Source organism: Salvelinus fontinalis, chromosome 29 (assembly GCF_029448725.1).
Source record: "Salvelinus fontinalis isolate EN_2023a chromosome 29, ASM2944872v1, whole genome shotgun sequence".
NCBI classification, from domain to species: Eukaryota; Metazoa; Chordata; class Actinopteri; order Salmoniformes; family Salmonidae; genus Salvelinus; species Salvelinus fontinalis.
The window spans coordinates 11,300,749-11,314,505 of NC_074693.1; the positions used below are offsets into that span (position 1 = coordinate 11,300,749).

The window sequence follows — 13,757 nt, forward strand, 5'->3', positions numbered from 1 at the left end:
CAATAGAAAAGAGAAATTCTGGTTAAAGGAAGTAATTTTTAAAAGAATTGCCTGGGTTGGATTTTGGCTAGGCTACGTTAAAGCAAGGTCAAAAAATATGCTTCATTATTTGAAGTAAAGGAGAATGTTCATGTTTCAAACAAGCTCACATTACAAAGTGGTGGGTGACGCGCTGATAGCCTGCCTACAGTTGACTATAGCCTGTCGATCGGTAAATAGGTCAATGGAACGCAGACCGTGGGGGATAGAAGGATGCCGGATTGGCGTCCTTCTATTCAACAAATCTAGTCTAACAATAGAGGATATCCATCAAATGGCTTATGATTGATGTACCACAATGTGCTTAATAAAGTCAGATTTTGATATATTTGGCTGTTTTCGCTGCATAATATTCAAAGTTGTTCCTTTTCAGGTTTAGAAGGAGTGACTGCTAAATGCTAACTCCCGTTCGTATAAGCTGGTAGCATAGCAGGCATACAGTACATCTGGAAAGTATTCAGACCTCTTGACTTTTTCCACATTTTGTTACGTTACAGTCTTATTCTAAAATGCATTCGCCGGGAGGAAGAGCAGCTCCGTCTTGTCGCGGTTGAGCTTGAGGTGGTGGGCCGACATCCAAGCTGAGATATCTGCCAGGCACGCAGAGATGTGTGTCGCCACCAGGGTGTCAGTTGGGAGGAAGGAAAAAAGTAGTTGAGTGTCATCCACATAGCAATGATAGGAGAGACCATGTCAGGATATGACAGAGCCGAGTGACTTAGTGTATAGAGAAAAGCGGAGGGGGGCCTAGAACAGAGCCCTGGGGGACACCAGTAGTGAGTGCGTGGTGCAGACACAGATCCCCTCCACGTCACCTGGTAGGAGCTTCCCAACCAAAGTGGTTGACAGTCATCCGCAGAGAGGGAGGATGGAGGGGGCGGAACATTAAGGAGCAGGTGGAAAAGAGGTTCCTAGGGTTAGAGGAAGAAGCTTGAAATTTAGAGTGATAGAAAGTAACTTTAGCAGCTCATACAAATTAAGATAAGGTATGGAGAAAAGGGATGATAGGTCCTCTGGAAGTTTAGTTTTCCTCCCTTTTTGCTCAGCTGTCTGCAGCCCTGTTCTGTAAGTTCGCAATGAGTCATTCAGCCACGGAGTAGGAAGCAACGGCCAATCCGGGCAGGGAAGAAAGGGGACAGTGCGAGTCATAGGATGTGGAAAGAGAGGAGAGTAGCGTCAAAGAGGCAGAATAAGGAGGGAGATGGATTTAGCAGAAGGGAGAGATGATGGAGAGAGTAGTGGGGGAGAGAGTGATGACCATCTGAGTAGGAGCTGACTCGGTAGGGTTGGAGGAGAGGGAGACAGAAAAGGAAACAAAGTAGTGATCAGAGACCTGGGGGGGGGTTACAGTGAGATTAGGAGGAGAACAGGGACCTGGAGTGGGGTTGCAGTGAGATTAGTAGAACAGCCTCTAGTAAAATATAAGGTAAAGCATATTGTCTGCCTTGTGAGTGGGAGGGGACTGGGAAAGGGTGAGGTCAAACATATTGTCTGCCTTGTGAGTGGGAGGGGACTGGGAAAGGGTGAGGTCAAACATATTGTCTGCCTTGTGAGTGGGAGGGGACTGGGAAAGGGTGAGGTCAAAAGAAGCAAAGAGGGGAAAGAAATAGTTAATTGACGGCAGACATTGGGAGGTTGAAGTCTCCCAGTACGAAGAGCGTTGAGCCATCGTCAGGAAATGATCTTATCAAGGTGTCAAGCTCATTGAGCTCTAAGAGCACCTGGTTGGCGAAAGATGACAATGTTAAGCTTTAGTGGATAAGTGACAGCATGGAATTCAAATGAGGACCTAGACAGGTGAGAGAGGGAGAAAAGAGAAAATCTCCACTTAGGATGAGTAGCCGTGTGCCACCACCGCGATGACCAGATGCTCTCGGACTATGAGTGAAAACAGAGCAGCTGGAGTAGCCGTGTTCTCTGGGGTGATCCATGTCTCCGTCGGGGTTAACAAGTCTATTGACGGGCCTCCTGGGTGGCACAGTGGTCTAGGGCTGCGCCACCAGAGTCTCTGGGTTCGCGCCCAGGCTCTGTCGCAGCCGGCCGCGACCGGGAGGTCCGTGGGGCAATGCACAATTGGCCTAGCGTCGTCCGGGTTAGGGAGGTAGGGATATCCTTGTCTCATCGCGCTCCATCGACTCCTGTGGCGGGCCGGGCGCAGTGCGCGCTAACCAAGGAGGCCAGGTGCACGGTGTTTCCTCCGACACATTGTTGCGGCTGGCTTCCGGGTTGGAGGCGCGCTGTGTTAAGAAGCAGTGCGGCTTGGTTGGGTTGTGCTTCGGAGGACAGCCCGTACGGGAGTTGTAGCGATGAGACAAGATAGTAATTACTAGCGATTGGATACCACGAAAATTGGGGAGAAAAGGGGATAAAATAAAAGAAAATAAATATTTTTTTTAAGTCTATTGACCGAAGGGCAGCGTAGGGTGACATGAACTCTGCGTTCTTAACTGCAGATCGGCAGTTCCAACGCTGCTGGAGACCAGGACATCCATATGGGTAGTCTGCGCATGGTACACCAAATTAGAAAGGTTGCAGTCAGTGGGTGGAGAGTGTCTGTGGGGAGTAGGCTTTACTGAGTAAACATTATAAACACTGCAGAAAGTTTCATTACAAATAGCCTAATATTTTTTTTACTTGGTGCTGGTAGTTTGAAAGAGTTTGACTTCATTTAACATTTAAGTCATTTAGCAGACGCTCTTATCCAGAGCGACTTACAAATTGGAAAGTTCATACATATTCATCCTGGTCCCCCCGTGGGAATTGAACCCTGGTCCCCCCGTGGGAATTGAACCCACAACCCTGGCGTTGCAAGCGCCATGCTCTACCAACTGAGCCACACGGGACTTCCTCTGTCTTCTTCTCTGTCTCTCCTTGTACTATAGTCAACTCTGTGGGGAATGTAAGAGCTTCCTGTAGCCTTGAAGCTCTGCTCAGAGCAGCATTTGGTTTCACATAGGAAATTCTGTCTCACCACTTTGTCATGCAACCCTGATTGATGTAGTCCTGCCAACCCGGAAAAACACATTTCATATTTCTGGCCTCTCATCGTCTTGTGTTCCAAAAGGCGTACTGTTTACTGCACATTGCACTACTTTTGACCTGGACCCATATAACACCCTACTGTCTGTATGTTCCCTATATAGTATACTACCCAATAGGGGTCTGTAGTGCAATATATAAGGAATAGGATGCCATTTGGAACACAGACAATGAGAAGCCAGAAATATGAAATGTTTGGTGCCATTTCGGGCGTAGCCAAGGTCAAGCCCACGGTATGGTGGATGCACAGCCCAGCCCAGTATAAGTCGGTTCAGCTCAGCTCATCAGTGTGTAAAGGGTTGTAGTGTCACACGGTCAGGGTCAGAACCACAGCGGCTCTGAGCAGGATCATGATGGCTCTGTTGTTGTTGGGACTGGCAGCAGCAGAGTTCAGGTCGTCTGCTCATCCAGGTTATTTATACTGCTGGACTGGTTATTTATACTGCTGGACTGGTTATTTATACTGCTGGACTGGTTATTTATACTGCTGACTGGTTATTTATACTGCTGACTGGTTATTTATACTGCTGGACTGGTTATTTATACTGCTGGACTGGTTATTTATACTGCTGGACTGGTTATTTATACTGCTGGACTGGTTATTTATACTGCTGACTGGTTATTTATATGCTGACTGGTTATTTATACTGCTGGACTGGTTATTTATACTGCTGGACTGGTTATTTATACTGCTGGACTGGTTATTTATACTGCTGACTGGTTATTTATACTGCTGACTGGTTATTTATACTGCTGGACTGGTTATTTATACTGCTGACTGGTTATTTATACTGCTGACTGGTTATTTATACTGCTGGACTGGTTATTTATACTGCTGACTGGTTATTTATACTGCTGGACTGGTTATTTATACTGCTGACTGGTTATTTATGCTGCTGACTGGTTATTTATACTGCTGACTGGTTATTTATACTGCTGACTGGTTATTTATGCTGCTGACTGGTTATTTATACTGCTGACTGGTTATTTATACTGCTGACTGGTTATTTATACTGCTGACTGGTTATTTATGCTGCTGACTGGTTATTTATACTGCTGACTGGTTATTTATACTGCTGACTGGTTATTTATACTGCTGACTGGTTATTTATACTGCTGGACTGGTTATTTATACTGCTGGACTGGTTATTTATACTGCCGGACTGGTTATTTATACTGCTGACTGGTTATTTATACTGCTGACTGGTTATTTATACTGCTGACTGGTTATTTATACTGCTGGACTGGTTATTTATACTGCTGACTGGTTATTTATACTGCTGGACTGGTCATTTATACTGCTGACTGGTTATTTATACTGCTGGACTGGTTATTTATACTGCTGACTGGTTATTTATACTGCTGACTGGTTATTTATACTGCTGGACTGGTTATTTATACTGCTGACTGGTTATTTATACTGCTGGACTGGTTATTTATACTGCTGGACTGGTTATTTATACTGCTGGACTGGTTATTTATACTGCTGACTGGTTATTTATACTGCTGGACTGGTTATTTATACTGCTGACTGGTTATTTATACTGCTGACTGGTTATTTATACTGCTGACTGGTTATTTATACTGCTGACTGGTTATTTATACTGCTGACTGGTTATTTATACTGCTGGACTGGTTATTTATACTGCTGACTTGTTATTTATACTGCTGGACTGGTTATTTATACTGCTGACTTGTTATTTATACTGCTGACTGGTTATTTATACTGCTGACTGGTTATTTATACTGCTGGACTGGTTATTTATACTGCTGGACTGGTTATTTATACTGCTGACTGGTTATTTATACTGCTGGACTGGTTATTTATACTGCTGACTGGTTATTTATACTGCTGACTGGTTATTTATACTGCTGACTGGTTATTTATACTGCTGACTGGTTATTTATACTGCTGACTGGTTATTTATACTGCTGACTGGTTATTTATACTGCTGGACTGGTTATTTATACTGCTGACTTGTTATTTATACTGCTGGACTGGTTATTTATACTGCTGACTTGTTATTTATACTGCTGACTGGTTATTTATACTGCTGACTGGTTATTTATACTGCTGGACTGGTTATTTATACTGCTGGACTGGTTATTTATACTGCTGACTGGTTATTTATACTGCTGGACTGGTTATTTATACTGCTGACTTGTTATTTATACTGCTGACTGGTTATTTATACTGCTGACTGGTTATTTATACTGCTGACTGGTTATTTATACTGCTGACTGGTTATTTATACTGCTGACTGGTTATTTATACTGCTGGACTGGTTATTTATACTGCTGACTGGTTATTTATATGCTGACTGGTTATTTATATGCTGACTGGTTATTTATACTGCTGGACTGGTTATTTATACTGCTGGACTTGTTATTTATACTGCTGACTGGTTATTTATACTGCTGACTGGTTATTTATACTGCTGACTGGTTATTTATACTGCTGACTGGTTATTTATACTGCTGGACTGGTTATTTATACTGCTGAGTGTTGCTGGACTGGTTATTTATACTGCTGACTGGTTATTTATACTGCTGACTGGTTATTTATACTGCTGACTGGTTATTTATACTGCTGGACTGGTTATTTATACTGCTGGACTGGTTATTTATACTGCTGACTGGTTATTTATACTGCTGACTGGTTATTTATACTGCTGGACTGGTTATTTATACTGCTGGACTGGTTATTTATACTGCTGAGTGGTTATTTATACTGCTGACTGGTTATTTATACTGCTGACTGGTTATTTATACTGCTTGACTGGTTATTTATACTGCTGGACTGGTTCTTTATACTGCTGGACTGGTTCTTTATACTGCTGAGTGTTGCTGGACTGGTTAGTTATACTGCTGAGTGTTGCTGGACTGGTTAGTTATACTGCTGAGTGTTGCTGGACTGGTTATTTATACCGCTGAGTGTTGCTGGACTGGTTATTAATACCGCTGAGTGTTGCTGGACTGGTTAGTTATATCGCTGAGTGTTGCTGGACTGGTTATTTATACTGCTGAGTGTTGCTGGACTGGTTAGTTATATTGCTGAGTGTTGCTGGACTGGTTAGTTATACTGCTGAGTGTTGCTGGACTGGTTATTTATACTGCTGAGTGTTGCTGGACTGGTTAGTTATACTGCTGAGTGTTGCTGGACTGGTTAGTTATACTGCTGAGTGTTGCTGGACTGGTTAGTTATACTGCTGAGTGTTGCTGGACTGGTTAGTTATACTGCTGAGTGTTGCTGGACTGGTTATTTATACTGCTGAGTGTTGGTGGACTGGTTAGTTATACTGCTGAGTGTTGCTGGACTGGTTATTTATACTGCTGAGTGTTGCTGGACTGGTTAGTTATACTGCTGAGTGTTGCTGGACTGGTTAGTTATACTGCTGAGTGTTGCTGGACTGGTTAGTTATACTGCTGAGTGTTGCTGGACTGGTTAGTTATATTGCTCAGTGTTGCTGGACTGGTTAGTTATATTGCTGAGTGTTGCTGGACTGGTTAGTTATACTGCTGAGTGTTGCTGGACTGGTTATTTATACTGCTGAGTGTTGCTGGACTGGTTATTTATACTGCTGAGTGTTGCTGGACTGGTTAGTTATACTGCTGAGTGTTGCTGGACTGGTTATTTATACCGCTGAGTGTTGCTGGACTGGTTAGTTATACCGCTGAGTGTTGCTGGACTGGTTATTTATACCGCTGAGTGTTGCTGGACTGGTTAGTTATACCGCTGAGTGTTGCTGGACTGGTTATTTATACTGCTGAGTGTTGCTGGACTGGTTATTTATACTGCTGAGTGTTGCTGGACTGGTTAGTTATACTGCTGAGTGTTGCTGGACTGGTTAGTTATACTGCTGAGTGTTGCTGGACTGGTTAGTTATACTGCTGAGTGTTGCTGGACTGGTTAGTTATATTGCTGAGTGTTGCTGGACTGGTTAGTTATACTGCTGAGTGTTGCTGGACTGGTTAGTTATATTGCTGAGTGTTGCTGGACTTGTTAGTTATACTGCTGAGTGTTGCTGGACTGGTTAGTTATACTCCTGAGTGTTGCTGGACTGGTTGACTGAAGTCACTCCTTTGATCCATAGACCGAACTGACTCGGACTCCCTTGGCTCAGTGTTTAAAGCATCTTAAATGGCCCCCGATTCCTCCATATAGTGCCTTTACTGATCAAACATGGTGCAGCAGGTGCACTATATATGATATGGAAAGGAGACAGACACAGGCTTGTTGGCCTGCTCAGTGCTTATTAGTAGTATTAATAGGCCTGCTTAGCAGTAGTAGTAGTAGTACTAGGCCTGCTTAGTAGTAGTAGTACTAGGCCTGCTTAGTAGTAGTAGTACTAGGCCTGCTTAGTAGTAGTATTACTTGGCCTGCTTAGTAGTAGTACTAGGCCTGCTTAGTAGTAGTAGTACTAGGCCTGCTTAGTAGTAGTATTACTAGGCCTGCTTAGTAGTAGTAGTACTATGCCTGCTTAGTAGTAGTAGTACTATGCCTGCTTAGTAGTAGTAGTACTAGGCCTGCTTAGTAGTAGTATTACTAGGCCTGCTTAGTAGTAGTAGTACTAGGCCTGCTTAGTAGTAGTAGTACTAGGCCTGCTTAGTAGTAGTAGTAGTACTAGGCCTGCTTAGTAGTAGTAGTAGTACTAGGCCTGCTTAGTAGTAGTATTACTAGGCCTGCTTAGTAGTAGTATTACTAGGCCTGCTTAGTAGTAGTAGTAGTACTAGGCCTGCTTAGTAGTAGTAATACTAGGCCTGCTTAGTAGTAGTAGTAGTACTAGGCCTGCTTAGCAGTAGTAGTAGTACTAGGCCTGCTTAGTAGTAGTACTAGGCCTGCTTAGTAGTAGTAGTAGTAGTACTAGGCCTGCTTAGTAGTAGTAGTAGTAGTACTAGGCCTGCTTAGTAGTAGTACTAGGCCTGCTTAGTAGTAGTAGTAGTAGTAGTACTAGGCCTGCTTAGTAGTAGTAGTTTTATGCTCTGTGAGTGCTGCTCTGTCTAAGCAGCTTGGACTAAGGCCTACATCTAATGGTTCCCTATATTTCTCCATACAGTCCCCTAATAGTGTCATTTGAGAAGCAGGCGGTGACTTCTAAAAGTCTCAGATCAGATGAAGGTAGACCAGATGTTTGTGTTGTGGCAGACAGATGAGGTTTGCTGCTGCTGTGGCATAGTGCTCTGAGTCAGTGTTGCCCTGTCTCAGTGCAGTGGGCGTAGGCTCAGAGGAAGGAAGTAGCTGCACATTACTGCAGCAACGAACAGCTCCACCTAGTGGTGTGTTTGGGAAAGGGCACCTCAAACAGAAAACATTTCTTATTTAACTAGGCAAGTCAGTTAAGAACAAATTCTTATTTACAATGATAGCCTACTGGGGAACAGTGTAGTACTACCTTGTTCAGGGGCAGAATGACAGATTTTTTAACTTTGTCAGCTCAGGGATTCTATCCCACAACCTTTCGGATACTGGCCCAACGCTCTAACCACTAGACTACCTGCCATCTCAACATGTTGAGAAACCTTCAGAATCAGATGATATAGAACAGACAGGCCTCTCTGACATGTAGAGAAAGGGATCGTGGTAGCTCTATTCATGACATTTCTATCTGCTACAATTCCGTATTTTTATATCTTTATTTACTAGGCAAGTCAGTTAAGAACACATTCTTACTTTCAATGACGGCCTAGGTACAGTGGGTTAACTGCCTTGATCAGGGGCAGAATGACAGATTTTTACCCTGTCAGCTCAGGGATTCAATCTTGCAACCTTTCAGGTTACCAGTCCAACGCTCTAACCACTAGGCTACCCTGCCCGCTCCAATGCTTTGGATAGAATTCAAATAACTGTGATTTTAGGAACTGTTATGACACCCTTTATGTATGGTGTTCCAACCACAGGTCTTTAGATGGCGTGGAGGCCATAGAGGACATTATTGAACCACAGTTAGATGTTTGTTCTTCGGATCTTGAAGGATAAGTGGTACATTTCGGAGAAAAGAAACTCAACCAAAATAAACGTAATGGATCTTAATGCCAATATTTTGGTCAACTGAACAAAATGGAGACCAAAGTGTTTTGGTCACTAGACCAAAAGGCCAAAATGTAGGAAATGTAACAACAGAAGTGTATGTTTAGCTCACATTATGTTGTTTGTAAAATAAAATAACCCCAGGCATGCTGTGAAACTGTAGAAGGTAATATTTTCAAGAGCAGAGGGAATGTGTTGAGTTCCCCTGTTGTTACTGTGTTCCAGCTCACAGAAAGTGTGAGGGCCACATGCTTCTGTGTGAGCTGTGAGACAGTTAAGAGAGTTTTCTCTGTGTCTGTGGGAATAGTGTCGGTATGTTTTCAGAATCCCAGAAGCATCATCATACTTGTTGCCAAGTTATTATTTTGTATTCGTTCAGAATATGCACTTGTTACTGACTCTAAACCCTCCTCCTCCCGCTCTCCTCTCTTCCCTGCTCTCCTCTCTTCCCTGCTCTCCTCTCAATGTAGTTCTACCTCCAGGCAGGGTGGTGGCGCTGCGTCGTGTACAACCCAGGGCAAGGCCGGGACCGCCCATAAGATCTGTCTGGTGTGTTCAGATGAGGCGTCCGGCTGTCACTACGGGGTGCTCACCTGCGGAAGCTGCAAGGTGTTCTTCAAGAGAGCCGTGGAAGGTACGGTGGCAAGGGGTGAGATGCTAGGACATGCTAGGTATGGTCTGGTCCCAGATCTGTTTTTACTATTTTTCCAAGTGGTGAGATGGTAGGACAACTGGTATGGTCTGGTCCCAGATCTGTTTTTACTATCTTACAAGTCGGCAGAAACGGATCTGGGACTGGGCTACCACTGGTGATGTGTGGTATATATCATGATACTTTCCTGTGGTACAGTGGCAAGGAGTGAGATGGTAAGACACCTTGTACTATGGCGGCATGGAATGATGTTTGGTTTACGGTAGATACTGGCAAGGTAGGATGGTAAGGGGTGAGATGGTAAGACACCTTGTACTATGGAGGCATGGAATGATGTTTGGTTTACGGTAGATACTGGCAAGGTAGGATGGTAAGGAGTGAGATGGTAAGACAACTGGTGCTACTGGTACTGGTGCACAGCTGGTGACATGGAATGAGGTACGGTAGGCATATCATGAATGATACTTGTCTGTGCGTGTTCGTATGAAGACCCTGCAGACATTTGATTTGCAGGTTGGAGGCTGATCCAGTGTGATTCAAGAAGAAAGAGGTACTTTATTCCATTTCTTTGTCATTCAAATTTTCTTCTGGTGTTTCAGGGCAGCACAACTACCTGTGTGCTGGGAGGAAGGACTGCATCATCGATAAGATCAGGAGGAAGAACTGTCCAGCCTGCCGCTTCCGCAAGTGTCTCATGGCAGGGATGAACCTGGAAGGTACTCTCTTTTACCTTGTTTTATTGTCTCATGGCAGGGATGAACCTGGAAGCTAAACTATTTAACCTTGTTTTATTGTCTCATGGCAGGGATGAACCTGGAAGGTAAACTCTTTAACCTTGTTTTATTGTCTCATGGCAGGGATGAACCTGGAAGCTAAACTATTTAACCTTGTTTTATTGTCTCATGGCAGGGATGAACCTGGAAGGTACACTCTTTTACCTTGTTTTATTGTCTCATGGCAGGGATGAACCTGGAAGGTACACTATTTAACCTTGTTTTATTGTCTCATGGCAGGGATGAACCTGGAAGGTACACTATTTAACCTTGTTTTATTGTCTCATGGCAGGGATGAACCTGGAAGGTACACTATTTAACCTTGTTTTATTGTCTCATGGCAGGGATGAACCTGGAAGGTACACTCTTTTACCTTGTTTTATTGTCTCATGGCAGGGATGAACCTGGAAGTTAAACTCTTTAACCTTGTTTTATTGTCTCATGGCAGGGATGAACCTGGAAGGTAAACTATTTAACCTTGTTTTATTGTCTCATGGCAGGGATGAACCTGGAAGGTAAACTCTTTAACCTTGTTTTATTGTCTCATGGCAGGGATGAACCTGGAAGCTAAACTCTTTAACCTTGTTTTATTGTCTCATGGCAGGGATGAACCTAGAAGCTAAACTATTTAACCTTGTTTTATTGTCTCATGGCAGGGATGAACCTGGAAGCTAAACTCTTTAACCTTGTTTTATTGTCTCATGGCAGGGATGAACCTGGAAGCTAAACTATTTAACCTTGTTTTATTTTACAGATTCTATATTTGTTTTAATGTAAATTGGTGTACAGCTCCATCTATGACTACAAGCTCAAGTACCAGATACAAGTAGATACAGTGCCTTCAGAGAGTATTCAGACCCCTTGACTTTTCCCATATTTTGTTACATTACAGCCTTATTCTAAAAGGGAATAAATATATATTTAGCAGCAATCTACACACAATACCCCATAATGACAAAGCATGAGGTCAAAGGAATTGTCCGTAGAGCTCCGAGACAGGATTATGTCGAGGTACAGATCTGGGGAAGAGTACCAAAAGATTCCTGCAGCATTGAAGGTCCCCAAGAACACATTGGTCTCCATTTTTAAATGGAAGAAGTTTGGAACCACCAAGACTCTTCCTAGAACTGGTCGCCCGGCCAAACTGAACAATCGAGGGAGAAGGGTCTTGGTCACCAAGAACCCGGTGGTCACTCTGACAGAGTTCCTCTGTGGAGATGGGAGAACCTTCTAGAAGGACAACTATCTCTGCAGCACTCCACCAATCAGGCCTTTATGGTAGAGTGGCCAGACGGAAGCCACTCCTCAGTAAATGGCACATGACAGCCCGCTTGGAGTTTTCCAAAAGGCACCTAAAGACTCTCAGACCATTAGAAACAAGATTCTCTGGTCTGATGAAACCAAGATTGAACTCTTTGGCCTGAATGCCAAGTGTCACGCCTGGAGGAAACCTGGCATCATCCCTACTGTGTAGCATGGGGGTGGCAGCATCATCCTGTGGGAATGTTTTTCAGCAGCAGGGACTGGGAGACTAGTCAGGATCGAGGGAAAAGCGAGATCCTTGATGAAAACCTGCTCCAGAGCGCTCAGGACCTCAGACTGGGGTGAAGGTTCACCTTCCAACAGGTCAACGACCCTAAGCACACAGCCAAGACCAGTCTCTGAATGTCCCTGAGTGGCCCAGCCAGAGCCCGGACTTGAACCAGATCGAGCATCTCTGGAGAGACCTGAAAATAGCTGTGCAGCAACGCTCCCCATCCAACCTGACAGAGCTTGAGAGGATCTGCAGAGAAGAATGGAAGAAACTCCCCAAATACAGGTGTGCCAAGCTTGTAGAGTCATACCCAAGAAGACTTGAGGCTGTAATCGCTGCCAAAGGTGCTTCAACAAAGTACTGAGTAAAGGGATTAGTGTCCCGGTCCTTAAAAGTGGCAGCTTTAGCCTTTAGTGTGGATGTTGCCTGTAATCCATAGCTTCTGGTTGGGGTATGTACGTACTGTCACTGTGGGGACAATGTTATCGATGCACTTATTAAAAGGAATGGGAACACTTTAGGAAGTTATGTACTTGCGTGTTACTTGCGTAGTAACTTGTCGTGGTTGTGGCTGACAGACCAGTGAGGAGGAAGGTAGCGAGGTGTCATGGTAGACAGGAAGTGTTGTCTCCAGCGGCTCTCCAGCACCATTAATCCCTTCAGGCCCTGCTCGGCTTTCACCTTCACCACCTTCAGCCCGTGGGGAACGTAGCTCTCATTGAGGATCCTCGTCTCCAGGTCTGCAGCCCTCTGAAGTGTCTCAGGACTCAGCTCCATGTCGGTGTCGTTGAAGAAGCACCTTATGACCTTCTGCAGCTCATCTCTCCTGACCTCTGGAAGCCCCTCCCCCACGGTGAGCAGGGCGCGGGCTGCAGAACGAACCCTCCTGCGGTCAGAGTCCTCCAGGAGGCGCACGCCCTCCTCACACCCCTGGGGAGCGCCATGCTCATCAGCCAGCTGCTGCTTCAGGAAGCCGTCGTGCACGGTGGAGGCTGCGTGACAGGAAGTGCACAGCAGCAAGACGTCATGGGAGTTGTGGTCCTTCATCTCCATGGGGAAGTGTTGTCTGTACTCGTGAGGAACGATGTTCTTTCTGATATAAGACTCGTTCTTGCCACACACCACACATATGTTCTTCTTGGCAGTCAGGTAGTAGTCCTGCTGGGACTCTGGACGTCCCGACGGCTCAAACAAGAGACGCACGATGAAGGGCTCGTCACTCTGCAACACTCCTAGTCCTTTATCCATGTACCACTGGGCCTTCCTCTTGTCGCAGGTACAGAGGGGTTCTCCGTCCGGGGCATGGAGGAAGCAGTTGTCGTAAAGAGGGGACTTCCTAGCAGAGTAACCGAGCGGTTTCCTCTCGTTGTTCTTTCTGGGGTCTGGTACTTGCTGGTCACCAATCTCCGAGCTTTCCAAAGTAGGCTGTCGGAGCTTCTTACTCTTCCGTCTCCTCTCGCCATCCTCCCCCTCACCCCTCTCCCTGAAGGGTGTGTCTATCAGGCCCTGGCAGCGATTGGCCAGCTGGGTATAGCCACTCCCACTGTCAGGTGAGGGCGTGGTGTCGGAGTAGAGGCCCAGCAGGTGGAAGAACAGGGCGATGGATACCTGGGCATCCAAGGCTGCGTAAATGTGATTTCATTTTTATTTTTTTTGACAAATTTCAGAAAAACTGTTTTTGCTTTGACATTA

The 13,757-nt window shown here is 44.9% G+C and overlaps 2 protein-coding genes across 5 annotated transcripts in view; one reads left to right on the forward strand and one right to left on the reverse strand.

Moving 5' to 3' along the window:
* Nucleotides 1–13,757, forward strand: part of LOC129827411 (glucocorticoid receptor-like) — a 69,222-nt gene that overhangs the window by 42,293 nt on the left and 13,172 nt on the right. For 3 of the 4 annotated variants that reach the window (XM_055888236.1, XM_055888233.1, XM_055888234.1), the window contains exons 4-5: nucleotides 9,577–9,755; nucleotides 10,358–10,474. In XM_055888236.1, the coding sequence (XP_055744211.1) occupies nucleotides 9,577–9,755; nucleotides 10,358–10,474 (296 nt within the window). The remainder of the gene's footprint in view (nucleotides 1–9,576; nucleotides 9,756–10,357; nucleotides 10,475–13,757) is intronic. The other variant, XM_055888235.1, reaches the window with a different exon arrangement.
* On the reverse strand, nucleotides 12,606–13,694 carry LOC129827297 (exonuclease 3'-5' domain-containing protein 2-like; the record flags this gene model as incomplete). Its single annotated transcript, XM_055888020.1, has 1 exon — nucleotides 12,606–13,694. A coding segment is annotated over one exon (1,089 nt), but the record flags the coding sequence as incomplete, so codon positions are not given.